At 41.0% G+C, this 24,547-nt stretch overlaps 3 protein-coding genes across 8 annotated transcripts; 1 reads left to right on the top strand and 2 right to left on the bottom strand.

Moving 5' to 3' along the window:
- Nucleotides 1-498: 498 nt before the first annotated feature.
- On the bottom strand, nt 499-5,016 carry LOC121618674 (vacuolar protein 8-like). 3 transcript variants are annotated; one of them, XM_041954218.1, is made up of 13 exons: nt 4,775-5,016; nt 4,443-4,562; nt 3,582-3,701; nt 3,283-3,402; nt 2,786-2,905; nt 2,446-2,654; nt 2,317-2,362; nt 2,119-2,243; nt 1,798-1,929; nt 1,619-1,682; nt 1,341-1,475; nt 1,095-1,220; nt 499-990 (listed from the first exon to the last, which is right to left on the bottom strand). In XM_041954218.1, the coding sequence occupies exons 1-13, from the start codon at nt 4,974-4,976 to the stop codon at nt 857-859; spliced, it is 1,653 nt and encodes a 550-aa protein (XP_041810152.1). In that variant the 5' UTR covers nt 4,977-5,016; the 3' UTR covers nt 499-856. The 3 variants fall into 3 exon arrangements, with proteins under 3 accessions (XP_041810152.1, XP_041810154.1, XP_041810155.1); XM_041954220.1 differs by lacking the exon at nt 4,775-5,016 and having other exon boundaries at nt 1,568-1,682; nt 3,283-3,701; nt 4,443-4,468; XM_041954221.1 differs by lacking the exons at nt 4,443-4,562; nt 4,775-5,016 and having other exon boundaries at nt 1,568-1,682; nt 3,607-3,701.
- A 115-nt stretch (nt 5,017-5,131) lies between these two features.
- On the top strand, nt 5,132-15,885 carry ahi1 (Abelson helper integration site 1). 4 transcript variants are annotated; one of them, XM_041953892.1, is made up of 27 exons: nt 5,132-5,162; nt 6,143-6,221; nt 6,838-6,956; nt 7,093-7,667; nt 7,750-7,838; nt 7,938-8,124; nt 8,313-8,505; nt 8,588-8,683; nt 8,773-8,958; nt 9,170-9,322; nt 9,566-9,698; nt 9,903-10,026; nt 10,324-10,553; nt 11,179-11,285; nt 11,393-11,511; nt 11,633-11,763; nt 11,862-12,002; nt 12,131-12,333; nt 12,427-12,472; nt 12,618-12,670; nt 13,264-13,381; nt 13,677-13,735; nt 13,818-13,883; nt 13,973-14,135; nt 14,235-14,320; nt 15,046-15,134; nt 15,277-15,885. In XM_041953892.1, the coding sequence occupies exons 2-27, from the start codon at nt 6,212-6,214 to the stop codon at nt 15,455-15,457; spliced, it is 3,657 nt and encodes a 1,218-aa protein (XP_041809826.1). In that variant the 5' UTR covers nt 5,132-5,162; nt 6,143-6,211; the 3' UTR covers nt 15,458-15,885. The 4 variants fall into 4 exon arrangements, with proteins under 4 accessions (XP_041809826.1, XP_041809823.1, XP_041809827.1 ...); XM_041953889.1 differs by lacking the exon at nt 5,132-5,162 and adding an exon at nt 5,660-5,715; XM_041953890.1 differs by lacking the exon at nt 5,132-5,162 and adding an exon at nt 5,965-6,043.
- slc18b1 (solute carrier family 18 member B1) lies at nt 15,665-23,559 on the bottom strand. The gene is made up of 14 exons (XM_041953894.1): nt 23,342-23,559; nt 22,992-23,131; nt 21,852-21,947; nt 21,687-21,760; nt 20,581-20,728; nt 20,229-20,385; nt 19,985-20,121; nt 19,785-19,886; nt 19,623-19,714; nt 18,647-18,742; nt 18,474-18,548; nt 18,216-18,309; nt 17,135-17,184; nt 15,665-16,977 (listed from the first exon to the last, which is right to left on the bottom strand). Exons 1-14 carry the CDS (start codon nt 23,370-23,372, stop codon nt 16,923-16,925), a joined length of 1,347 nt encoding a protein of 448 aa, XP_041809828.1. The 5' UTR covers nt 23,373-23,559; the 3' UTR covers nt 15,665-16,922.
- Between the last annotated feature and the right edge of the window lie 988 nt (nt 23,560-24,547).

The following is a 24,547-nucleotide window of genomic DNA, read 5'->3' as shown; positions in this document are numbered from 1 at the left end:
TTAATTTCTTCAATACAGCTGGCTTCTGAACTAACAATGACTATCCAAAAAAAACAGTAGATGTAGACAGTGGTACTGATAGTTTCCTGGATAGAGCTGCCTCTGTGAAATACTAGGAATAGCCATTCTAACAATCACAACACATGTTAGCCATATGCTTTTTGCTTATTCCTGACATTTTCTTGCAATCGAAGCACTTTTCCTTCCTCAGTTGTGTCGCTGTGGAATTAGACTAGCTTTAGTGGCTGTTCGCGCTAAGAACACAAGAGTTTAGGTTGCTGGTGAAAGTTCACTTCCTCCATGAATTCCTATCTTACCCTTTGAGTTTGTGAAGTATAGCAATCACATATTTCAAAGCTGCTAAGGAACTTAGTTTCCAAAGAGTTTGCTTCAGTTTTGTGGGTGTTGTTTTAGAGAATACAATGCACAAAGCGTTTATTGCACTGACAGCTTTGTTTGATTATTGCGCAATCACTTTGCAAAGCAACGTTTGAGGCGTAGAGGTTAGGTGAGTTTATTATAATAAAAGCATATAAAAACAAATGTATCTGATCATCATTTGATCTTATAGTTTATGTATTGCTGATACCTGTCACTTGTTAAGCTGTTAAAAACTCAAATATATGCCATATTTAATTAAAGTTGATACTATGCCGCATCCCTGCCTTGTTTTTCACTTCATTTGTTGAGAGTAAACATAAAAACTCTGATGTAAAATAAACACATAAGAACCATAATGTAAAATAAACACATTAAAACACAATATAAAAATGCTGCTTGTCCGTACTGTGAATGAATGTAAACGCTTCCTGCAGTCTACACTGGGCACATCCTTCATCCTTCTGTACTGACAAAATCAAGGGTGAACAGAAGATGGGGACAGGGGCTGAATCATTTGCAGGAGCCGCCTGGTTTCCTCCGTCTGCACATGCACCGTCCTGAGCTGAACCTCCAACTCACTACCAGCCAACAGGGATGAAAACTCTGCATCTACCGAGGAAGACAGCACAAAGTAGCCAAGAACTTCTGAATTACAATGCCTCATCACTTTACTTTTGCTATGATAAATCCGCAGGTGGACAATGAATACAAACCTTTCTTGAGGTTCAATATGGTAACTATGCCAAGCTGCTGGAATTTAACATCTTTCTTTTGGAGAAATGCTAACAGGTAGTCCAACATGGTAACGTAGTGAGGTCTCAGCAGCTGGACCACCTCGCCTGTGTTAATACAGTGAAAACACACAGAAGATAACAATATTTAACATGCAGAATATAAACCAGACTAAGTATTTGATGGTTTTTTTTTTATCAGCAAATAATACTTGCACATAACATTACCAGTCATGTCTAGTTTGCAGATGATGGCTGCGCTGTTGTACGACAACTGAGGATTTTGTGTTTGTCCTGCCAACGTCACTAGCCTTGAAACTTGCTCTGATGTTACTGTCACCGACAAGTTAGACTTGAGTGGATCTGAAATGGTGGAGGATTATGAAAATTATTCATACCAAAAAGGATCAGCAGAACAGTATATATTTGAGCAGCAACATTTCCAGGTATCTTACCCCAGGTCATCAGGTGATGCAAGCAGGATGTCACATGCAGCAAGGTCTCACCTGATAGGGCGGGAGACACGAGGGCCTGGAGGAGCCCTGATAGACACGGGCTCTCCATCACGGCCTAGATGATGATAAGATTCAACCTGACTTTATCTATCTCAGGCACCATACACCAACAAATCATGCATTTACTACACACATGTGACGTGAAATCATAACTTGCAGCCTTGGTGTACCTGCTGACTCATGCAGGAGCTTTGCAGGTCAGTGATTATCTTGCAGCTTTGTGTGATTATAACAGAGCTGGATCTGTGACGATGAAGCAGCTGACCGATTTCATCCAGCAGTCCTTCACTCACCAGGACGTCCTGGAATCAAACCACAGACATATCATCAATACTGGGATTTAAACAGAATAATTGCCTCTAATCTGCAGTTGCTCAGTGATTACTTGTGCAAATAAAATAGAAAGTCCCAGTAGATTAATAAACACTTCTCAGCCACTTCACAGCTGTAATACACCACAGATAGTGAACAATTTGTGTAGGACATCGTACATTGTTCGGTGGGTGTGCAGACAGGGCACACAGTAGTGTCACGGCTGACTCAGGAGAAGAGGTTTTCAACAGCGCTTTCAGAGGCAACACACAGTCCAGCTCCATCAGCTGCTCCTGGATCAGAACTACACAGAAAAATCACAAACAGCACCTGCTTTGGGTTCGGTGTTAATTTCTTGCTTCATTGTTTATAATTACCATTCTTTGAGAGAGTTTGTAGGCATCTGCAGGCTTGGGTTGAATTCTGAAAAAGGTTAAAAACATGTTTACTGAATACTGTTGCTGATTTACCTTCAAATTCATCTGTCAGCCAAAGGTCCCATTTACCTTACGCACAGAGGAAGACACGAGGGTCAGAAGAGACTTTAACAAAAAATGACCCCCAATGCCAAGCAACTGTGGGTGGTGCTCCGGGACAGCAGCGATGTTACACAGGGCGGTGCAGCTGTAAAACTGAAGCACTGAATCTGACGACTGCAGCAGAAGCACCAGCACAGGGATGGCTCCTGCCTGACATAAGATCCTGGTTGAACAATCTGGAAAAGATTTGGATGAAGTTTCTATGTTATATCCGAGCAAAGCAACACATTGGAAGGAACATGACCACAGCAGAATCTGGTTTTCTGAAAAATATGTGAACACTGAGATTTAAAGGAAATGATCCAACCCGACTGTGTGAGATGTAACAGAGCCCATGTTGCGTTCTGTTGCACCTGTGGATCGTAGGATCTTGCTAAAGCCAACAGTGGTATGATTCCATCCACTAAGACAGCTTCCCTGTTTAATTCTGTATGAAAAGAAAGGAAAACCTCCAAATATACGCTCAGCTGATCTAGACAGATCTACAATATGTATGTATGTCATGTCACTATTATTATTATTACTGACAAGCTTATACAGCATATGTGGCAGTATATAGTTTTACATATACAATATAATGCTATTGTCACAGAAATACAATAGAAAAACAAAAACACTCACATTGACAAAGCCTACTGTTGCACCACACGAGCAGGTCAAATTGGCAACACTCAAATGTATTATTGCTTGCTATGTTTTCGATACATTATTTCTATTGTTTCTTCTGCAGTCCTTAAAAAAATTCACCAAATGTAAATTATGTACTGTCAAGATGATAACAAAACAAAACTTGTCGGCGCAGACCTGAGCAGGCCAGCATGGTGACGCAGGCACATGAGTGACACTGAGCTGTGGCATCACCAGACTGGAACAGCTCCAGTATGGGCACCAGCATCCCCATTTCAATCACCAACTCTTTGCACACTGAAATCAGATTTCACAATGGACAGTAATTATGACTCTCTGACCCACACATACTTGGTGGGGTCAGGTGGAATCTGTGCGACATTATTGATTTGACCTGTTAAAACACTTTAAATGCAAAGGCGGAGTTTGGATTGTGAAAGAACAAATGGAAATACTTGGTGGTTCTTATCTCTTACCATAATTCTTTACTAACAGATTTACCAAGGAGAGCGAGATGGTCTTTTGCACATCCAGGTCAGCTGATAAAAGTAAGGCCATGACTGGCTCCATGAAGGCATCTGGTAAGGGAGATTTCACTGTAACGCAGTTAGAAAGGGAAAGAAATTATTTATAAAAAGACAACTATTATTGCGGTTGAAAAGCAGAATTTTATAAGTTTGTTACATTTCTTGATGGCGAAAGTATTTTTAGAATAAGGATGATGTACAAGTTGAAAACAACGTAAATAAATAAACGTAGCTATCAGCGTCACAATATGACATTACATATGTGACTGGTGGTTGGCTTTAAATTCAAATCCAACAAGAGGCTTCCTACAGTTGTATTAACCTCAACCAAGTAAACACTGGAATCTGTCAGCTGCTGTGTATATGCAAAATACAGTATGTGCGTACACATTTGCACACTAACGAGCATAACCTGTACTTATCTTATCGATACGATGATCTGACGAGAAAACTGAACTGAAAGTAATACAGTGACTTTATAGGAGCCACTTCTCCTGCAGCTGCCAGTTAATTAGAATAAAGGATATCATACTGTGGGATTTCAAAGTAAAGTTAATTTGCTGTTTTCCTTATAATAACACTACAGCCCACACATGTTGGAAATGATCTGCCAATGCTGGAAAAAAAGTACAGTTGAAAATTTGCATGATACTGGTCGTACCCGTTAGGGAGCTTATCTCTACAATGGCTGATATGAGAAACCTGAAGAGCAAACAATAGTTTCATTTCATGAGCCACTGATCTGCAAGTCATTGCTATCGTGAAGACTGTCAGAAGCAACATAAAAATCTGTCTGACTCCTTTACTCACAATGATGACTCAGATGTAAATAATACATGGCTGCAGTCCTTTGCAGATCAGTGTTTTCTGAGGTTGCAAGTCTGCTCAGCGCCTGTAGACTTCCCTGATCGAGTAGTTTAGTTTCAGCATCTAAGAGAAAAAAGAGATGAACAAGGATGAATATTCCCAAACTTAGAAATTCTTTAATTACAAAGACACTGATCTTCTAGATTTAAATAACACATCTATATCAGCTGTAAACTTGGTCTCACAAATAAAAGAGACAGGTAGAGTCTGTAGAAGTGTGTTTCCCGTCCACATGTCTGTACAACAAAGAAAATGAACAGCTACAATGCTCCTACCACGCAGGAGGTGTAAAGAATTTAACTCTTGATAGGTCCTCCTCAGGAAACTCCTCTCAGGTGTACTCCAGCAGCAGGTGCACAGACCAAGTTCTCTGAAGACGTCTCTTATTTTTTCCTCAAACTCTTTGCAAACCTTCCTCAAATGAGCAGCAAACTCTCTGAGCAGTTGGATGCAGTTCTCACAAAATCCAGAGGCCATGACTACATCCTCACGAGCGAGGAACTGCACCTGCCTGCCCGCTTCTCTCAACCTGCACAGACACGCCTCCTGGAACGTCACGTGACTGTAAGGTCATCGCTACAGTGCATTACGTTGTTTAGACCATTTGTACAACTCTAATTAAATGACAAAAGTCCGGAATGCAGGGTTTAAAATGAAACCAAGGTAAGTTGGTTTAACAGCTGGCCTCTATTTAAAGTGTAGAATTCTACATGTATTTTACAATATTTAAATGTTGGTCGCTCAAGTGGACTTGATCACTTTATGTTGGGTTGCTTTACACAAAAGAAATTGATGTATCTATGTTTGTGAAAAATATGTACCTATATTAATTGTATATTTCATAGTTTTACAACATTTTATCGGTGTTATAATTGTACATTTATGCTCTTCCTTTGTGGGTTACAGCCTCCTCTACATTATGTGTGATTGTATTGTATTTTATTAACTGTTTTGTATTGTCTCACAATTGGGTAGTGTTTTTTTTAATTGCAAAAAAAACCAAAGTGTAAATAATATTTGTACGTACGTACGCTACGTAGTAGTTACGTAATTTCGATTCTTCTGTTTTCAAAGTTCATTGGTGTATTTGTTGTTTTCGTCAGTGCGTCACAAACATGGCGCCACGCTCCGCCCTCATGTTCACCCTTGTTGTGGTTGACTTGGTAACCGACTAAGCGTTGCTGGTGAAGTTGGAGGACAGCGCAATCACTGCAGGGTAGATACACGCAGCTACCCTTAGCTAACTCCTTTCCAGCCTTTAAATACGTTGGTGTGGAATTTGGCTTATTTTGAAGCTCTGACTGCTTGAGGAAAAAAGTAAATCTTACAGTGCCAGGCGTAGTAAGTTAACAGTGGCACTTGTGTTAGCTGACGTTAGCACTTAGCAAGCTAACAAACGCAGCTAACGTTACTTAGCTTCTCACAAAGATTGCTTTTTCCCAAGATTGCTTCAGCCTCAGCTAAGCAGATATCACATAAAATACGTTGCGGTTTTGTTCCAGTGTTTTCATCCAAATTGCCAAACTTGCGTGAAACACTTAACGGTTAGCTAAACTAATCGCGCATATTACAATCCAGCGAAGTTTGATCCAGCAGAGATTTTGTTGTGTCGTGTTAGCCTTATGCCTGTTTTGATATTTTAGGATGGCAACCTTCCTCCCTGGATCACTCTCCCTTTGCACTCAGAATGAGAGACATTACGGTGCCTGAGAATGCCAGCAGGTGAGTGTCCTGCGGTCCCTTCAACACACCAGTCGTAGAAGAAATACTCCGATCTTTTCCTCTATAAAAGTAGTAATGCTACAGTGTAAAAATACCCTTTTACAGGTAGGATTCTTGCGATAAAAATTCAACTGTATTAAGTTAAATTAGTAATAAAGTAAGTTATCAGCAAAATATACTTGAGGTGTCAGAAGTCTAAGTTCTTAAATGCAGAATATAGTATTTTAATACTCAATCTATTCATATGAGTGGATTATTATTGTTTAAGCAGCAATTATTGCCGTAGCTGATGGAGGTGGGGTTAATTTCAACTGTTTTATGTGCTCTATGGTAGTTTAATCTATTAAAATACATCATTTGTTTACTTATTGATCTTGTTTTGTATGTATATAAATAAAAGTAGTGAAGTAAAAAAAACTTATTTAAATCTGGTATGTGGTGGAGTAGAAATGAAAGGGAAAGACAAGTACCTCAAAATTGTACAGAAGTACAATAATTAACAATATTTACCCTTTACCACAGCAACATGCCACTTTGATCACATAGTACTAATGGATTACATTGTAGCCAGCTCATATCCAATGTGCATGTTAATGATAGTGTAACCTTTTTACAGGTGAGAGTGAAGATCGGGCAAAGACCCGGGAAAGATTCAACGAAGTGTTCAAGAAATACACTGAATCAGAGAAGAAAAAGACGAAGAAGAAAAACACTGAGACGCAGGAGACCATTGTGGTGTGTGCTCTAACATGTGCAGTTTTTCCTTCAGTTGTGAAGAAAATCAAATCTAAGTTTAAAGATTTGATAGTTTAGTGATGAAATATTTACATGCTGACATTGTTTTGCGCTTCATTCCTCCTTTTTCTTTTAGCTTCAGAATCTAAAAAAGAATCTCAACCTTGAGAAGGACACGGAAGATGATGAGACCATCCTCCAGAACACATATCAGCCCGAACAGGGCAGCCCTCGCTACACCAAGAATAAGCGAAGAGAGAGGGAAACGGTGGAAAAGGCTAATATCAACAACAGCAGAAACCAAGAGGAGAGTCAGACTTCCAAAATCAAGAGGAAAAGTAAGAGGGAGCTTCCCTCCCTCCCTGTGCCTGAGGACACCTCAAGTTACATCCAGGAGGATGCTGATGCTTCCAAGTCTGAGATAGCTTTGGAGCCGGATGATGGAGGTGGTGAAAAGGAACCAAAGCGAAAAAGTAAGAAGGGGAAAAGCAGAGGAGCTACAGAGGCCAAGGCAGAGAGTGAGGTGGAGGACAAAGAGGACAAGCTGCTGCATGAATACCAGCAGCAGATTGCACGGGAGGAGGAGAGGACTTTAAAGAAGACAAGAGTCAAGACTGAGGACGAGAGTGTTGTCTCCCAAAATGTTTCACTGAATAATGATGTTGGAAAGAAGAAAAAGAAAAAGCTGAAATCTGTACAGTCGGAAGTAGGGTGTGTATATCTACTAATATGATATAGATTTATTTATTTTTTAATATGAATGATACTTGACTAATACTTTTTGGTCCAGCAGAGATAAAGATGAAGATGCTGACCAGGATGCTGATGTGGAAAATGAAACAGAAACCAAGGGAAAGAAGAAAAAGAAGAAGAAAAAACACGGTGAGTGGATATAATCAGGAAATCATTTGCAAAGTTCCATTAAGAAGTCGGTACAACATATGATGATGACTTTCATGATTTTTAATTTCCCATTTTCAGTTGTCCAAGAAGAGGGTGAAACTGAGGCAGAAGTACCACAGCAACCGACATTTGACGATAGCCTCGTGCTGGGAGTGTACATCCACAGAACAGATCGCCTGAAGAACAACCTGCTGATCTCACACCCCATGGTGAAGATCCATGTTGTGGATGAAATCACTGGACAGTATGTGAAGAAAGAGGACTGGTGAGAACAGACACTATCAGACACTTACATCATAGCATTTCAGTGATCAATGTTAAATTGTGTTTTCACATTGGCATTGTTTTGGAGACTTAATTGTAACGTTTGGACCATACCAACTGTATGGCTTCAGTTTTAGTATTTTTATGTATTTGCTTGAAAATTAAACGTCTTTGTGTTGTTTCTCATAGCCATCGTCCAGTGTCCTCATTTTATGAGCAAGAGAACGTTGACCACATTCTCCCCATCATGACTCAACCTTTTGACTTCAAGAAGAACAAGTCAATCATCCCTGAGTGGCAGGAACAGATCATCTTCAATGAGCGCTTTGGTTACTTTGTTCAACAAAATGATGAAGGCCCTGAAGTTTTACTCTTCTTTGAAGTAAGAGACAGTACATTTAGACATATTTGGCCAATTCCAATGTAGCTGTCAGTAACTGTTTTTGTTTAAATGTTTTGTTAAGATCCTGGACTTCATAACCATGGAAGAAGCAAGAGCAAACGTTGATGTTAACAAGCATGAGGGCGGATTCAGAAAGATTGCGTGGGCATTCCTCAAGGTACTCTGCCTGGTCTGGTCATTTATGAAGAAAAGTTTAGAGAGAAAATTTGTTCTTTTCAATACTAATTTCACATTTTCATCATTTAGCTTGTCGGTACGAATGGTGTGCTGAACATCGACAGTAAGCTTCGCCTCCAGCTCTTCTGTCCTCCACCTCGGGCAAAGAGACAGCCTAAAGCAATCGAGGTGGTCGAGTGGTGGAGGAAGTACCCCCGAAACAAATACGCATCCACCCTTTATGTTACGGTGAAAGGCATTAAACTTCCTGAGCATGTAAGTTAGTTGCTACTTTATAGCTGCTAATAATTATTTCTTGTTTATCTTTATAATGAATACTTCTGTCACACAGTTCTATTATATTTGACATGTTACATATTAGTAAATCTGTAGGCAATGTTGTTTCAGTTATTTTGGTTTGAAGCTGAAATCAAGCAACAGGTTAAATCATTCATATGGTCTAACTTAGATGGTTTTTGTTCTGCAGGTGGACCCCAGTATTCGGTCTATGATGGCGCTGCAGGAGGAGAGGGGCAGCACCTCCTACAGCGAACTACAGAATGAGGTCACTAAGAGAAGCCTGACACAGCCACTGGACAGCAAGCCGCCAGCCTTGAGATGGAGCAGGCTGCCTGGACAGGTTGGTGGAATACTAATTTTATTTGATACAACAGATGTGAAGAGAATATTTTTATTTTCTGGCTATAATAACATTCTTTGATCAGTAGAATTACAAATCACTGTTGTGGGTTTTTTTAACCTGCATGCACCATGATATGGTTTAGATGGGGAAATATAAAGAAGACACAGACTAGAACAAATGTGAACCTATCCTTGAAACATGGTTGACCACACGACTATTAGCAGTGTGTTTCTGTTGAAGGTCTGTCGGATTCCTAACAAGCCCATGCTGTCATTCCGTGGTGGTCAGATGGGCTGTTTCACAGTGCTCTTCTCTCATGCTGGGACAATACTGGCTGCTGCATGTGCTGACAGAGATGCGTTCCCTGTTGTAGGTAAGCAACACCTTGTATGTGTAAAACTCCCCCTGCTGAACGCTCCTCCTGACACCTCAGCAGCTCTTCAGCTAATTAACTCGCTGTTTACACACAGTAGTCATGAACAGCTCTGGAGATGAACTCAGGAGGAGATGCCAAGCATATACAAAAAAAAAAGGAAAAATACATAAAAAAAAATAACCTATTAATGTACATTTTCAGTGTATGAGATTCCCTCTGGCAAGGTTTTGGCAGCCTTCAGTGGACACCTGAAAATAGTGTATGATCTCTGCTGGTCCAGAGACGATCGGAGCCTTTTGTCTGCCTCCTCTGATGGAACTGTCAGGTACGTTTCTGTTTGTTACCTAAAAAAAGAACAGATTAGCAGTGAATGAACAGCCGTCTATGTGGTGTCCCTGCTGGTGAAAGAATTGCTGCAACAGCAATTTTTTGTAGCACCTCTAGGTGGAGTAAGTACTCCTTGTGGTGAGCAGCTCACTATGTCGTTATATTACCAGTGACACAGCATGTTTGGGGCTAATGTGGTCATAGTCTGACTCATGAGTCTTATTTAAAGAGCACACATTCTTTGCCTTAAAAAAAGTGTTTGCATTATTCAGTTTTTCTTGCTCCCTTCCCTCAGAGAGTGGAACGTGGAGAGGCTACTGGGAACGGCCCAGAAGGTACTCCCTCATCCATCCTTTGTGTACTGTGCTCAGTACCATCCCACAGCCCAGAACCTGGTGGTGACGGGGGGCTACGACTCTCTGGTACGGGTGTGGAGGCTTGATGTCGAGGATGTGAACGGTCAGCTGCTGCAGGAGTTTGAGGGTCACAGCAGTTTCATCAACACAGTTTGTTTTGACTCTGAAGGTATTGTGGTATTCGTGTCTTTAAGTGTATAAACCCTATCACATGGTGTGTACCTCTCACCCAGTGCATGCTCAGACCACAGTCCACAGGTCCACAGCCACCGGCTACCCAGCACAAGATGAATAATTACTGTGTATCAACTATTTATTTCCCCTCATATGACTTCGAGTGAGTTATTGTGCTTATGAAGACTGCTACATGAAGTAGGGCTTCAGTGACACCTTGACAATAAAGCAGATCCACTGTCTATAAGAAATATTGAATGATAAGAAATTTGTCAATGGGTTTATTTTTGTCCTGGCTTCAATATTTACCTGATAGTTGCTGTTGCTTTTTGTTTTGTATTATACGATTCATAATCATAATCCAAAGTCCATTTACAATGGACTCTATCTGCTTCCGAGGGCCTGAGATGTCCCCCAGTACTAAGCCATATATACTAAAGTTTATCTCATGATCATAAATTGCTGCCTCTCATTCACAGACACTCCTTGAAACATGCTACAGAAAGTTTTGGTTGAGCTGCTCTGTTTATGAAATGTGCAGATTGTCTTGTTATGTAATGCAAATGAAGAAGATTGTACTTGTCCCCTCTTACAGCTGATGTTCCTTTTGTTGGAATTAGGAAGGAGAATGTTCTCTGCAGACAATACAGGCCTCATCATTGTGTGGAAAACTTCTGTCAGTGACAGCAAGCAGCGCCCGCCATGTCATCGCTGGTGTGTAGAAAAGGTACAGGACTGTACACTTTTGATATGTCAGATTAGATCATTGGCGAGCACACTCCAGCAGCTGTGCAGTAGAAATGAAATGTGAAATTCGGCATGTTTTCTCTGCAGAAAATTAATGAAAGTGACCTCAACGGTATCCCCATCAACATGCTGCAGCTCCATCCAAACGGGCGGTGCCTGCTCATCCATGCCAAAGACAGCGTCCTGAGGATGATGGACTTGAGAATGTAAATCAGCCAAAACAAAACTTTATTATATATACTTTAGTATTATCCGTAATTACAGAAAACAGTGAACCCATCCAAATATCCATTTATAACTTTTCAACTATTCACTCGGCCCTTTCAGCCTGGCTGTGAAGAAATACACTGGAGCCACAAACTACAGAGAGAGGATCTACAGCACTTTCACGCCATGTGGGAACTTCGTCTTCTCCGGTAGCGAGGATGGGATGGCGTATGTCTGGAATACCGACACAGGTGAGGATCATGTTTGTTTTTCTGTAATAACGAAGCCAGTTGGTTCTTAACAGTATTCTGCACAGTGGCTCCAGCTGTCACCCGTTTTATCTTCTCAGGTGACCAAGTTGCAGTCTACTCCGAGCTCTGTTACCCCACCGCTCTCCACGGCGTGGCATTCCACCCTCATGAAAACATGGTTGCTTTCTGTGCCTTCGGTCAGAGTCAGCCTGTGCATGTGTACCTGTACGATCGCAAAGGTTTGTGAAAACACCTGACAAGTGCCTTTTTTTCCCGTTGATCCAGCCCCAGAATCTCCCATCAACTGTGCTCACTTCTTCATTTAAATACAAAGTAAGCTAAGACTGTGTTGTGCTGCATCACACAGTGTCCCAGCTGGAGGTGCACAACATGAAAGCAGCGTCAGCCACGAGCAGATCAGCTTCTGCAGACACCAAAACCATCAGACACACTCCTGACCCCCCAGCGTTACAGGACACATCTACTGCTTCAGCCATAGACCAGTTTGCTCAAGCAACAAGACTCGCATTGAAAATGCAGTGTGTGAAGGAGCAACTGGACTCCGTACTTGTAAATACTCTATTACTTTAAAATAAGTGCATTGTATATACAAATAATGAAAGTCTGTGCACACCAAATCTAACCCTTTCAAACCATTTTCAGGAACCACATCAGAGGTCTTCAACGTCTGGATACATTTATGAGCATGGTACTGTATGTGTTTTTTCTGTTGTACAGTTGATAGAACGAACATGCTGTGGCGTGTTCCATCTGGACTAACCTGTGTTGTGCAAGCGTGCTGTCTCTTTTTATTTAGACTGAAATGATCTGTCTGTTGTGTGTGTGGTTTGCAGATAAAATGGGGGCTTCTCACACAGGGAGGAGTTTGACATCAGATTCTGGCACAGTGAGTTTTTGATCCGTACTCCTTACACACACCTTTGTGTGCTAAAGGGGTCGTTATTCAGGTCATAGATGGTGTTGTAACCTGTTGGGCCCTTCATGCCAACATTGTTCTTTTCCTCTAATCTGTCTGACCCTGTTTGTTTTTGGGTTTCCTCTCCAACGCTAAGGAAGGAAAAAATAAGTCTGTAAAGTTATAGTGTGTTTTTAATGATTAACTCAAATTTTGGGAAACACTTTACATCACAATACATACTTACATATTCACCATTAACTAGTTGCTTATTAGCATCCTTATTAGTAGCATACAGGCTCTTTATTAGTCATTATAAAGCACTTATTAATGCCTAGGCCATTAGCTAAGAGTTTTCCCTCAATAACCTCCTAATTACTGCTTACTGACAAAAAGTAAGAAAGAGGTTAATGTACATGAATCACAGTCTTAATAACCTAACCCCCAGAATAAGGTAACTGACCAGAAAATTGCATTAGGAAGCCTGAGCAGATGTACATGAAATAGTAAGCAGTTCTTAAGTTACTGCTATTTCGAAGTGAAACAAATTGCTGTGCAACTAAAGTCCAGCTTTTTCTTTTCAGACAGGATTAAATGCTCCGTTACCACCTCCGTCTCTCCTGTCGCCGCACTCCAAGCTGCAGCTGTCTGGTTCCCTGGCGGAGCAGCTTATCCCCCAGGCAGCTCTGAGCACCCAAAACCGTGAGTGCCTTGTACAGTTAATCACACTGTTATGTGTCTATAACCAATGAATGGTTTTACTGCGGCTCTAAGATAATTTGAGATCAAATATTTTCGAAGATTATAACTGCACAATGAAAAGTATAGCATGTGGTGACTGTGAACAAATGCTGGAAGCATTGTTGCATAAAGTCTCCTCAAGCATGTACGCCATAGACAGACAAAGATGGACTGCTCGTGGTTTTCACTTGTGTCTGTAGAGATCTCGGTTTATGCATATTTATGCATGCTGTCTGTTGTTTTCTTATCATTACAGGCGGGTTCAGTCCAGTCGGTCGGCGGGTAAAAGGAGCTTCATCTTTCAGGCTGCAGTCGGTGAGGCTGTTAACAGTTTTTAAGTATATTTCCTCATTTACTGTATTCAAAAATATCAAGTAATGTTCTTTTTCTCCATCAGACCCTTCCTGACCACATTTCCTCAGGTATCAATGTGGAAACAGACTCTGCTCCCGTGCAGCAAGTAGTAAGTATCCACCATAGCTGTGAGCTCAGCCACATGCAACCTTCCCCCTCTCATATGCAATCCCTCCACCCTTTGTGTTCCTCTTCTAGGTCGTCTCGCTCTACGACTACAGAGCTAATCGATCAGATGAACTGACCGTACGCCGCGGTGATGTCATCCAAGTGCTGTACAAAGACAATGACAACTGGTGGTTTGGTCGTCTGAACAATGGGCAGCAGGGATATTTTCTTGCTTCTTATGTAGCAGATCAGAGTAAGTGGATTATAAAATCTTGTGGTAGACACCTGATGAGTTATATGTACATAAAACGTCCAAGTGAGGTGCAAGATGCTCAGTTATTTTATCTTGCAGGAGATTTCAGTGACGAGGTGACTCAGTCTGCAGCTGCACACACAGCCCTGTCTGAGGGGGCTGCTGAGAGGTCAACACCAACCAGGGTAAGGAGACAGAATAGAATGTGGGCTAAGAGGAGTCGAAGGGTGTGGCTTTAAGGTGGAGTATACATCCACTCTCCAGATGCTGGTTTTCTTTCTCTTGTGTCCATGGTGCCTCTGATTCTGTTTGGTAAAATGATCCTTCACTTTAATCTTTCTTTTGATCATCAAAAGCCACGTTTCAGGCCCTCTGGGGGTTGAAAGGTGGCTTTAAGAAGTTTGCTGTTGGCACCTTTAGGAGGAACTGCAGCTGTAGTCAACATACAACAAACATGTGCAAATTTCCAATAGCTGCTACCACATGCGTGCATGCACCCACGTGTTTATGCATTCACAATCACACACAACCTCACCTGGCATGAACGGTTAATCAGCTGCCCTTCAGCTCATGGCCAACCTTTTTCACAAAATTCTGTCAATGTCTGTGTATCTACTTGGAAGTTTTGGCCTTTTTGTCGTAGGCTGCTCCCACTGTTAGCCAGTCGGCATGAACATAATCACACACCTTAATCACCACCAAATGTGGGGAAATTTTAGTAGACCAGCTGACTGACCAACAGAGCGAGCTACAGAGCTGCTAGTCACAGCTAAGACTTTGGGAGGAGTATCATTTACTGGATACTTTTTGGTGCATCAAAAAATCTTCCATCATCTGTGTGTTACAAAGTCTTTTCCTGCCTTTCTTCTGGTTGTCATGGTATTTTTTCCTCCTTCCTCCCTTTTCCAAGGTATCTGCTGCAATTAGTTCTTCCGGGGAGCTCAGGTTTCTGTCCGAGCCGACCCTTTCTGACACCGAACCTGAGCTGACTGATGTCAGGTAAATGGCTCACTTTGCTTAAATCCTCTCACAGGTGTTGCTTTTCTTTAGGAAAACCAAGATGACACAGGTTTATGACCCACATGTTATATTATGGTTTAGAAATAGTGAATACTGATTGTGAACTATGGTTTTCCCACAGAGCTAGAAGGAAAAAGAAGGTGAAAAAGCCAGGAGTCCCTGCACCTTCTTCTCAAGCCACATTTTCAGACGCGGATGCTTCAGAGTCGACGAGCACCAGGAGGAGAGGCACATCAGCGGACAGGCCTCTCCCAAAGAGGCCGACAGGCCGGACTAACAGTGCCTTCGAGCCTGATACATAAACTCATGGACACACGATTGTTTTCAACTCTTTACTCTTTTTTCCACATGAAATCTATTTTTGTAATAACAATAAATCTTGCTGGTGCGTTGTATTTTTACTGTTTATGTTTTTATATGAGAAAAGTCAGTATGGTCATATTCTGTATTTTATTTAATACAGATCGACCAATGAAATGTTACAATTTGTTAATTAAAAACAAAACATGAAGAACTGTACAAATCCAGGGGTTTACGTTGTTTTACATATTTATTGACCTAAGCATAAACTGAACATTGTGTACATTTTTACAGATGATATAGGAAACATTTCTGTAATATTGTAGTTCTATTAGCCTCTAACAGATTAAAAGTTTTTTTTCAAATGTTTTGTAAAGTGTTTTTATTAATCAAATGCAAGTCACACTTTTGATGTAATTGATGCACTATTATGGGCTATTTGTGAAACGATGCTAATATGATGATAAAAGTATTCTGCTCATTGCAAATTCTACTATAATTAAAAATTATTTAAAATAATTATTTGAGCCAATCAAGTGGAATTACCTGTACAATAACATTTATGTCTGACATTCATTAGCATTGGCTTGATGATTGTGTATCTAACTTGTGGACATTTAAGTCTCCTTCCAGGATTATTGATTGATTAGTTTTTAGTGTGAAACACATGGAAATTATCTGAGAATATAGCCGATGTTTCATTGGATTAGTTTAGTCTGTCAAATAAAATGGAGGCAGTGCACTTGAATATGGACAGAGTTAATTAAGTGCTTTATGCTATATATTTACTGTCAGAGCAAAAATCTTGTTCAGAAAAGAGAAAGATCAACCACAGTGAAATGTGACTCGTTCTTGGCTAAACTGAATTATACTATATAAGAGGTTTGCTATGAACTATACAAACGTACCGCTTAACATGCTTATTTCCTTCATGTTACTGTGAGTGCGGTCGGCAGCTTCAACGTGTGACACGTCAACATGAAATCCAACTCATGTGATGTAGAAAAATGAGATTGTTAATACAGCAGAACAAAAGGCACATTTAGTTTGGGATCTGGACTTTGATTTCCAGTGGTTGACTATAGTCATTCATGTTACATTCATCAAAACTGCAACCTGAGAGTTGCTGCACAGTATGACACAATCTATTTAAATCCTAATGTACCTATTTAAAATCAGCAACGCAGCTGTCCTGCTTTGTGTTCAGGTCGTCAGGTAGTACCCACTAAGAACACTAAAACATTGATAAAAACATAATCTGATCACATGAAAATACAAGCAAAAAAAATGTTGCCACGACTCAAGTAAAAATCATTTTCTCCAAACCAACCCAAACATCCAAAAAATGTATCATTCAAACATATTAAAAGGCAATTAACAATTTAAAAAACTTGTGTAACTTGGAGGCTGGAAACACTGAGATCCTGTCCTGTGCTCTGCGGCGTCCTTCCACGTGTTGCTGAGGCTTCACTCAATCAGGAGAGGAGTGCTTTCATCCGTTTGCGGACTTCTTTCTCGAACGCTTAAATTCACACACACACACACACACACAATTCAAAAGTGAGTGCTGCACCCAGCGTGTTCTTGGAAACTGCACAAACAAAACCTAAATTACCTCAGGTGTAACACACTGTGCATGTAGATATATGAGGCGTGTAAATATTGAAGTTAATGATTACCTTTGTTGTCCTGAGCGTTGATAGAGATAGCACACAGCCAGGAGAAAGGCCTGAGGACAGAGCGGCCATTGAGTTTCATGTGTGTAACTGCTGAGAAACGAGAATGACACGCTTCTCTCTCTATCAGTCTTCATGGTGCGTTTAACCCCTGAATGATCGACAGGCTTGAAATCCCATTTCTCCATCCTTAAATAAATGCCAAGTAAAGATACAGCTTTCAGCCTTCACATCCCTTCTAGCCAGACGACTTATACTCGTCAAGTGGAAGGAGAAGTTTCCACCAACCTTTAGAACGTTGATTAAAGACCTCCTACATCACTTAGTATTAGAGAAAATTTGCTATTCCACGAGAGGGTGTGCTTGAAAATTTTATGCTGTATGGCAACGTTTTTTGACATACATAGGAAAAATAGATAACGCTAACACTTAAAATTTATAAAATTGATCCTATATGTATATAATCAATAGCCCACTTATTTAATTTAAATTCCTTTCCTTTCTTTTATTATTTTTTTGGATACTCGAATATTATTTTGTTAATCTCGATTGCTATCTTATTTATTTTATTTTAATGATTTATTAATTTTTTCTCATTTGCTTATTTTTGATTTCTATAAACATCTATTTTTCTATTTGTATGTATAAGTAATTCTTAAGAAGATCATTACTTAATTACTTAATGGTACAGTAATATTGTTTGTAGGGATGGGGCTCTGTTGTCTGTATATTGTATTCATGCAGTTCTGTCTTTGAAGTGTCATTCTGTATAAATTTAATATGCCAATAAAAATACTTTGAGCAAAAAAAAAAAAAAGATACAGTTTTCACAATCTGTCGCTGCCTCTGTCACACTGGCAATATTTCAAGCCCTGAGAATCAGCCGTGCAACCTCTGTATATAGCACAAGGCTGAGCACCTAATCATTTATTCTGGATGATGGAGCCATCAACCGTAAAATGGGATCTGTCACATCACAAGAAGAAAATAAAAAAACGCAAATCTGCCAGCAAGTCAGGGCGCCCATGAGATTTTTACAGCTTCGTCATGCAGATACCTGAACGCTGGGCAAGCTGATACTTACACCAAGAAACGGCAGGCTGCCCTGGACTGCAGCTGCCCACCTGAAGCTCAGATGCTGCGTGATAACACCCCCCACCACTGGGCCATAAAACATCCTTTAGAAAAAAAAAAAAAGAAACGTTTCCACTTTAAAATACAGATTGAAACATTATAAACCACATCAACTGATTTCATTTTCAGATATTTCACGTCTCTTTTCACTCAGATATATATTAAGAAAAGCAAAAGGCGTTTGGATGATGGATCCAGCAGGACTCACCCCATGGACCAAACTGCCCCGAACAGTCCAGACACCATTCCAAGAGTGCTCAGTCCCTCTTCGTATCCTTGCTCACTACAAATAGGAAAATAGCGTGTGTTCACCTTGCATGATGCATATAAAAACACACCGCAGGGCACGAATGTTGGGGCACAACGTGTGAAGCCACTCACTATGCACATGTGATGATCTCAGGGAATGTCGGGATTGCAGTCATGCCCAGAGAAAACCCAATTACAGCAAGCATGAGGATCATCAGCCACAGCTGACTACACGAGCAGACACACACACAGCAGAAACAAATATACGTTAATACTCGGAATATTAAAAACAACAGCATTTATAGTGAAGAAGTTGGGTATTTCATAAGCCGACAACAGCAATATTTATCTTATGATGAATGTAAAATGTAAATGCTAAAAGTACAGTATTTTGTATTTCTCTATTCTGTTATTTTTTTCCAACTGCTATTACCTGCTGCCTGGAACACCCATATTTCCCCAGCTGGGAGTTAATAAATTCTTATCTTATCTTATCTAATCTTATCTTTCCTTAGTTCATATACTGTAGTCTGTAGTTAAAGCCATGATTTGACATTTTGGGAAATATGTATATTATTGTCAGGAGTTAAATGACTCACTCACTCTTATGTTTGGCCATTAAACATGACAGCACAGCCGGCAGCTACTTATCTTAGCTTAGCGCAAAGGCAACTCTAAAACACACTAATCAGTTATATCTTGTGTGTTTAGTCAGTTGACTTAGTGGTTTTACTCGGGGCTACGTGTGTCAACCATTTCTGACCCGGGCGGAGATTTTGGTACCTCAACACAGAGCCAGGCTAACTGTTTCCCCCTGTTTCCAGTCTTTGCGCTAAGCTAAGCTAACAGGCTGTAGCTCGATATTAAAGGAGAGTCCGCTATGTTGCACCACCATGTTTATACAGTAGCCCAGAACGGACAAACCAAACACTGGCCCTCCTGAGGACCTTTTGCATTTTTCATGTTTTTAGCAGCCACCTTGGGGGAGGGTGAGGCGAGCGGCATTCAGCTGGCTGCAATCTGCAACCTCACTGCTGGACGCCACAAAATCCTTCACCAACTCCCAGGAAGAAAGCGAATGAGCGAATCTCCAAAAAGTGGGGCTCACCTCGGGATGTGAAGGAAAGGGACGGGACCAAGCATGCAGAAGCCAGTCCCCGTGGCGATTCCTCCGATCACCATGAACCAGCTCCTGATGGACTGATGAACACGTTCAAAATGACAAACGTGCTATTCTGAAAGAATAATCCACTTTTGCTTTCATACTCACGGGATATTTATCAGTAACGAACCCGAGCAGCGGGGACCCCAGGCAGTACGGTAAAGACAAACCAAGCATGATGATTCCCACGTAGCCAGCTGAGAGACCAAACTAGACACAGCAGAGAGGGGACAAAAAAATGTATTCGCGCAAAGAACAATGACGTTTTTTCTGGAGAAAGTTGACTTTATCAGAAGAAAGGAAATTACCGTCTCCATAGCAAACAGGGACAGCGTGGCATCCAAGAAGGCCAGACCCGCACTAAGGGTGAATGTCATGTAGCAGAGCAGGACTATTTTCACGTTGGTGAGAAGACGGAAGAATGAGTCCTTCGAGGGATTTGCCTCTGAGTGGACAAAAGCACCAAAGTCACTTTAGCTCACAGTTACAATCAGGGAAAGAAAGACTGAACGAAAATGAACAAATCATATGCTGAAATCGCTGAATTGCTACCGATGGACGGCAAGACGTATATGTTGAAAGGAACCATGATAAGCAGGAAACATCCAAGAATCATAAATGGGACTTCATATCCAAATGACTGGTAGAACCACCCTCCGACCGGTGGACCCAGAATAAGACCAAGTCCTGTGAAAAGCTCCAAGCTGCCCTAAAGAGAGAGAATGGCAGCACATTGAAATATGCATGTACACAAACAGTGCTATAAATACGTACTAACATACTTCCCATGGCACTCGGAGGCTTGGGACACACAAAACAACCCAAACTATAATGCTTTTTTTGTTTGCTCGTGATTCTAATGTTTAAACAACATGCCCCTTGCACGAGACGTGTCTGCGCTCACCATAACAGTTGCCAGATTGTTTGGGAATACTTTTGCTGCTATGGCAAATGAGGAGTTCATCGCAGCCGCGAAGCCCACTGCGTCGATGGACCTCACGATGAAGCACAGAACAATGAAAGGCTGTCCGGCGGGAACCCGGTTGAGTAATCTGCAAGAAAAGTAAACAAAAACAGTCAGTTCACGTCAAATAGGAATGAAACTGAAACAGGCCGAATGGGCTGGTAGCTTGGTCTCAACGTAGTTAGATCACAAATCCACATTTATCCATGTTCAAATAAAGAATAACAATAAATTCACTAAGAGCCATGTACAAGTTCAATACAATACTGTGCACGTTCTGTCAGGTTATGGACCTGCAGTCATACAATTTGCCAGATTACATACAGTTTTTTTTCACCGTTATCTTAAAGGTGAGGCTGGTGTCATTTTATATTCTTCCTACTGTCAACAAATCCCATGAAAAGGGCAGCAATGTCTGCGTTAGTCTGTCTCTCAATACTAACTTTCCCAGCCTGTCTGTGGCTCTCAGCCCCAATTCCATTCCTTCCTAATGAAGAGATACATGTGCAAAAACAATAATGGACACTGTAGTTTTTAGCAAACAGGAATAAAAGGGGGCACTGTTTTCATTTGCAGATTACTACACACACGGTGCTCTGCAGTAGTGAGTATTCACAGCAGCAGGGCTTGCAGAGTGTATTGTAGGAACATGTCACCCAGGGCAACAGCGTGGCTCTTTGATGTGTTTTTGCACAACGATCGAGCTCTGTGGCTCGGAGAAATAAGTTGTATCAGGCTTTGACCTCACAGACAATAGTCTTATAACAGCCTTATTCTTTAAAGACTTAACTGATGTGCAGCCAAACACCTAAAAGTTCAACGTCTGCTAAATGAAAACAGTGAGAAAGAAAAGCCTTTTTAAGTGAGCATATCTGCTTTTTTGTGACAAATTCTATTGGAACTTTAATTCAGCATCAGAGTTGCTCCCTGGGTGCTTGCAAAGGCTCTGAAAATATGCTGCAAGTACTGAATTGAAATGCGAGTTACAACTGCACAAAATCTATTTGCGTGGCACACAGTGGCGTGCAGCACCCAAACACACTTACCCAAACAGAATGGTGCAGCCTGACGACACAAATAGCCCCATCACCAGCATAAACTTTGCACCTATTTGGGTGATCTAATGCAACGGCAAAAAGAGAGGAAGTTACTGCGCAGCAAGTCACACTTCAGACAGCATGAGCTGATGAGGAATAATGCCACATACTTACATATTTTCCCAGTATCAACGAACCAATTAAATTGAAGATAGCATAGCAGCCAAATATGAGACCAATGATAGTCTGACTGGCTCCCTTCTTCACTGCCTGTGTAGAAACATCCACACATTTAAAGCATTCATGTGTATGTATTGATACGTTGCCATATGCATTGCTCCACTGTGCCTTGACCTTTGCACTTATCACACATGATGTCAGCTGATCCTACCTGAGACCTTCTGTCCAATAAGTACAACAGAGCCAGTCATTCACTGGCCTCCAGGGAGGCGAGCGCATGATAGCTCACTCATTCCACTGAGAGGATGCCAGTGTCGAGATGTTAAAGGGAGCTGCTGATTGCTGGCTGATCTGTGAGCTTTACAATGACCTTCAAATGAAGGGCTCTATGCACAGGATGGGGACGCTTGACCACCTTTTTCACTGTCTTTCACTACTCTCAAGGCTAAGAGCTAAAAGCGTTTGTAGCTATCTGCACCTCCATATATTCATTAATCATCAAACTAATTATTGGACAGTTATCATCTGTTGTTTTACATCTTTTCCCAGCATTAAAGGTCCGTCTTTGTAAATACACACAGAAGCGGGCTGTGGAGCTGAACCTACATTAAAATGCTCAGTTTAAAACGCAGGTTACAAATCAAGAACAATATTTTGGCACAAACTGAACTTTAGGGGCGCAAGACAAACTCAGTTTACACAGCAATGACGTTCAACAGCAAGTATACGTGTAAACAGTGAGGAGGGGGAGGAGGGATATGTGGTGTCGGTTCTCAAAAAATTATACATCAACACACTTCTGGCACAGATGGACCCTCGATGCTTGTTTTCTTTTAGCAGTTGTATATATAACAAAAACACCTCTAAATAAAAAGTGGGGTGCTTTAAGTGGAAGCCAAACCCCTTCACTCTTGTACCTGAACACCTCATGTGTAGCCTACACTCTTGTACCTCAACACCTCATGTGAACCCTACATTCTTGTACCTCAACACCTCATGTGTACCCTACACTCGTGCACCTGAACATCTCATGCGTACCCTACACTCGTGCACCTGAACACCTCATGCGTACCCTACACTCGTGCACCTGAACACCTCATGTGTACCCTCTGCTGTGGGCTTGTGTTAGCTCACCTCATTGGGGAAAAACGGGCCTAATATTGAGTAGCAGATCATTGAACTGAAGTTGACAGATGCGATTGACACTAAGGTGAGAATATGCTGTCTCGTCATCTTCGGGGGAGGATCTGTTGCCTCCTCTGGAGCGCTGTTATCTGTTACGAAAAAAAAACGGAAACGAAAGAACTACAGGAACAGAAATTGGGATAATGAGACTCGACAGCGTTTGAACGTAAATGGCATAAAGTTCAAGACGCAGTCAATCGCGTTCAAACGCAAATGGTTGATTCATTTAAAACAAGCTAATTCGCTGCCATGAATTGACATGAGATTGAACACACAGTTAAAAATATATATATACCAACCTGTTTGCTGAAGATCAACGTGCGGATCCATCTTTTTATTTTCAGTGGTTTCGGAGCCAGCTACCGGTACCGGGCAGAAAGTCACACGGTCACATACCGACACACAGAGGAGAAGACGGCTCCAAACAACTTCGACCACAAACTGTCAGTCAGCTCCAAACTGTCCGCACAGTGTTGACTCCGCGCGACCGCGAGACAGCGACACGCTCACCGCGAGCATTTCCTCAAGCGCCAAGCGCCAAAACACGCGCACAGCACGGCTTCCTTTCTACGGCTTTCAAAATAAAAGCACCGGAACGCATCTTATGCAAATCAGCACTAACACTAAATACACAAGCTAAATACGCCAATTTTTATGATTTAATGGATGATTTAAAATTTGAGTTATTTCTGTAGTTTGAATTAAGGCATGTTCTTTTGTTAAGCCTGTTTTCTGTTTTTGATTGTAATGTTAGTAACTAACCTTTAATTTGCAGACTAATTTGCTTTTATTTTGCTTTCACTATTACTGTGTATCTTCATTCTTTGCACATTTGGGATTATTTGCCCTGCATGTGAGCTGTAAGGAACCAAAATACAACAAGCCACACTTTTCTTATTATTCAATAAGAAAATGATGATATTGATGATGAATGAATGATATTCATCATCATCATCAGATATGAAGGAGCATCATTATATATCTGGTAGACACAGTCTGTCAAGAGAAACAATCAAGAATCAATACTATAAATACAAACTCAATTTTGGATTATACTGCATGGGGCGACTTCTTGAAACTACCTACCTTGAATCTAGATGCTCAGAGGCTGAGAAAGTGAAAGCAACGCCTGTGTGAGAGGGACAGCGGGATCCTCCCAATATATTACATTTATGTAATAAATTGATGGATATTTGGGTCATATTCCTATACTTTGATATGTTTGATTACACACATATATTCTGCTAATAGTTAGAGTACATGCATATGCTTATCATAGTTGGATCCTGATATGTTGATCTTATTAATATTTTCTGCTGATGCATTGTGTGACTGAATAATCAACAGAAATTCTACTTCTCCTGGTTAAGTTTTTCCTTTATTATTCATAGAAGTGATTTAGATGAGGAGTGATTCTGTGTGTGCAAAATATATCTAAGGCCAGTGTGACCTAGAACAGGAGGTTTTGAGATAGCAGCAGATAGCAGCTGGCATGGGAGACATCT

Source organism: Chelmon rostratus, chromosome 15 (assembly GCF_017976325.1).
Source record: "Chelmon rostratus isolate fCheRos1 chromosome 15, fCheRos1.pri, whole genome shotgun sequence".
Taxonomy (NCBI): domain Eukaryota; kingdom Metazoa; phylum Chordata; class Actinopteri; order Chaetodontiformes; family Chaetodontidae; genus Chelmon; species Chelmon rostratus.
The sequence above is the reverse complement of the archived record's forward strand: the minus strand, read 5'-3'. Positions and strand labels throughout refer to the sequence as shown.

What these genes read in the sequence shown, in the direction of transcription:
- LOC121618674 (XM_041954218.1), bottom strand. Translation starts at nt 4,976, where the DNA reads ATGGCCTCTGGATTTTGTGAGAACTGCATCCAACTGCTCAGAGAGTTT. An exon ending in CACCATGCTGGCCTGCTCAG is followed by an intron (nt 2,906 to 3,282) that starts GTCTGCGCCGAC and finishes CTTTTCATACAG; the next exon opens with AATTAAACAGGGAAGCTGTC. An exon ending in GTTACATCTCACACAGTCGG is followed by an intron (nt 2,655 to 2,785) that starts GTTGGATCATTT and finishes AATCTTTTCCAG; the next exon opens with ATTGTTCAACCAGGATCTTA.
- ahi1 (XM_041953892.1), top strand. An exon ending in AGGATGATGGACTTGAGAAT is followed by an intron (nt 11,512 to 11,632) that starts GTAAATCAGCCA and finishes CGGCCCTTTCAG; the next exon opens with CCTGGCTGTGAAGAAATACA. An exon ending in TTCTTATGTAGCAGATCAGA is followed by an intron (nt 14,136 to 14,234) that starts GTAAGTGGATTA and finishes TTTATCTTGCAG; the next exon opens with GAGATTTCAGTGACGAGGTG.
- slc18b1 (XM_041953894.1), bottom strand. Translation starts at nt 23,372, where the DNA reads ATGGATCCGCACGTTGATCTTCAGCAAACAG. An exon ending in GCCCGTTTTTCCCCAATGAG is followed by an intron (nt 21,948 to 22,991) that starts GTGAGCTAACAC and finishes GTTTCTACACAG; the next exon opens with GCAGTGAAGAAGGGAGCCAG. An exon ending in CCCTGTTTGCTATGGAGACG is followed by an intron (nt 19,887 to 19,984) that starts GTAATTTCCTTT and finishes TGCTGTGTCTAG; the next exon opens with TTTGGTCTCTCAGCTGGCTA.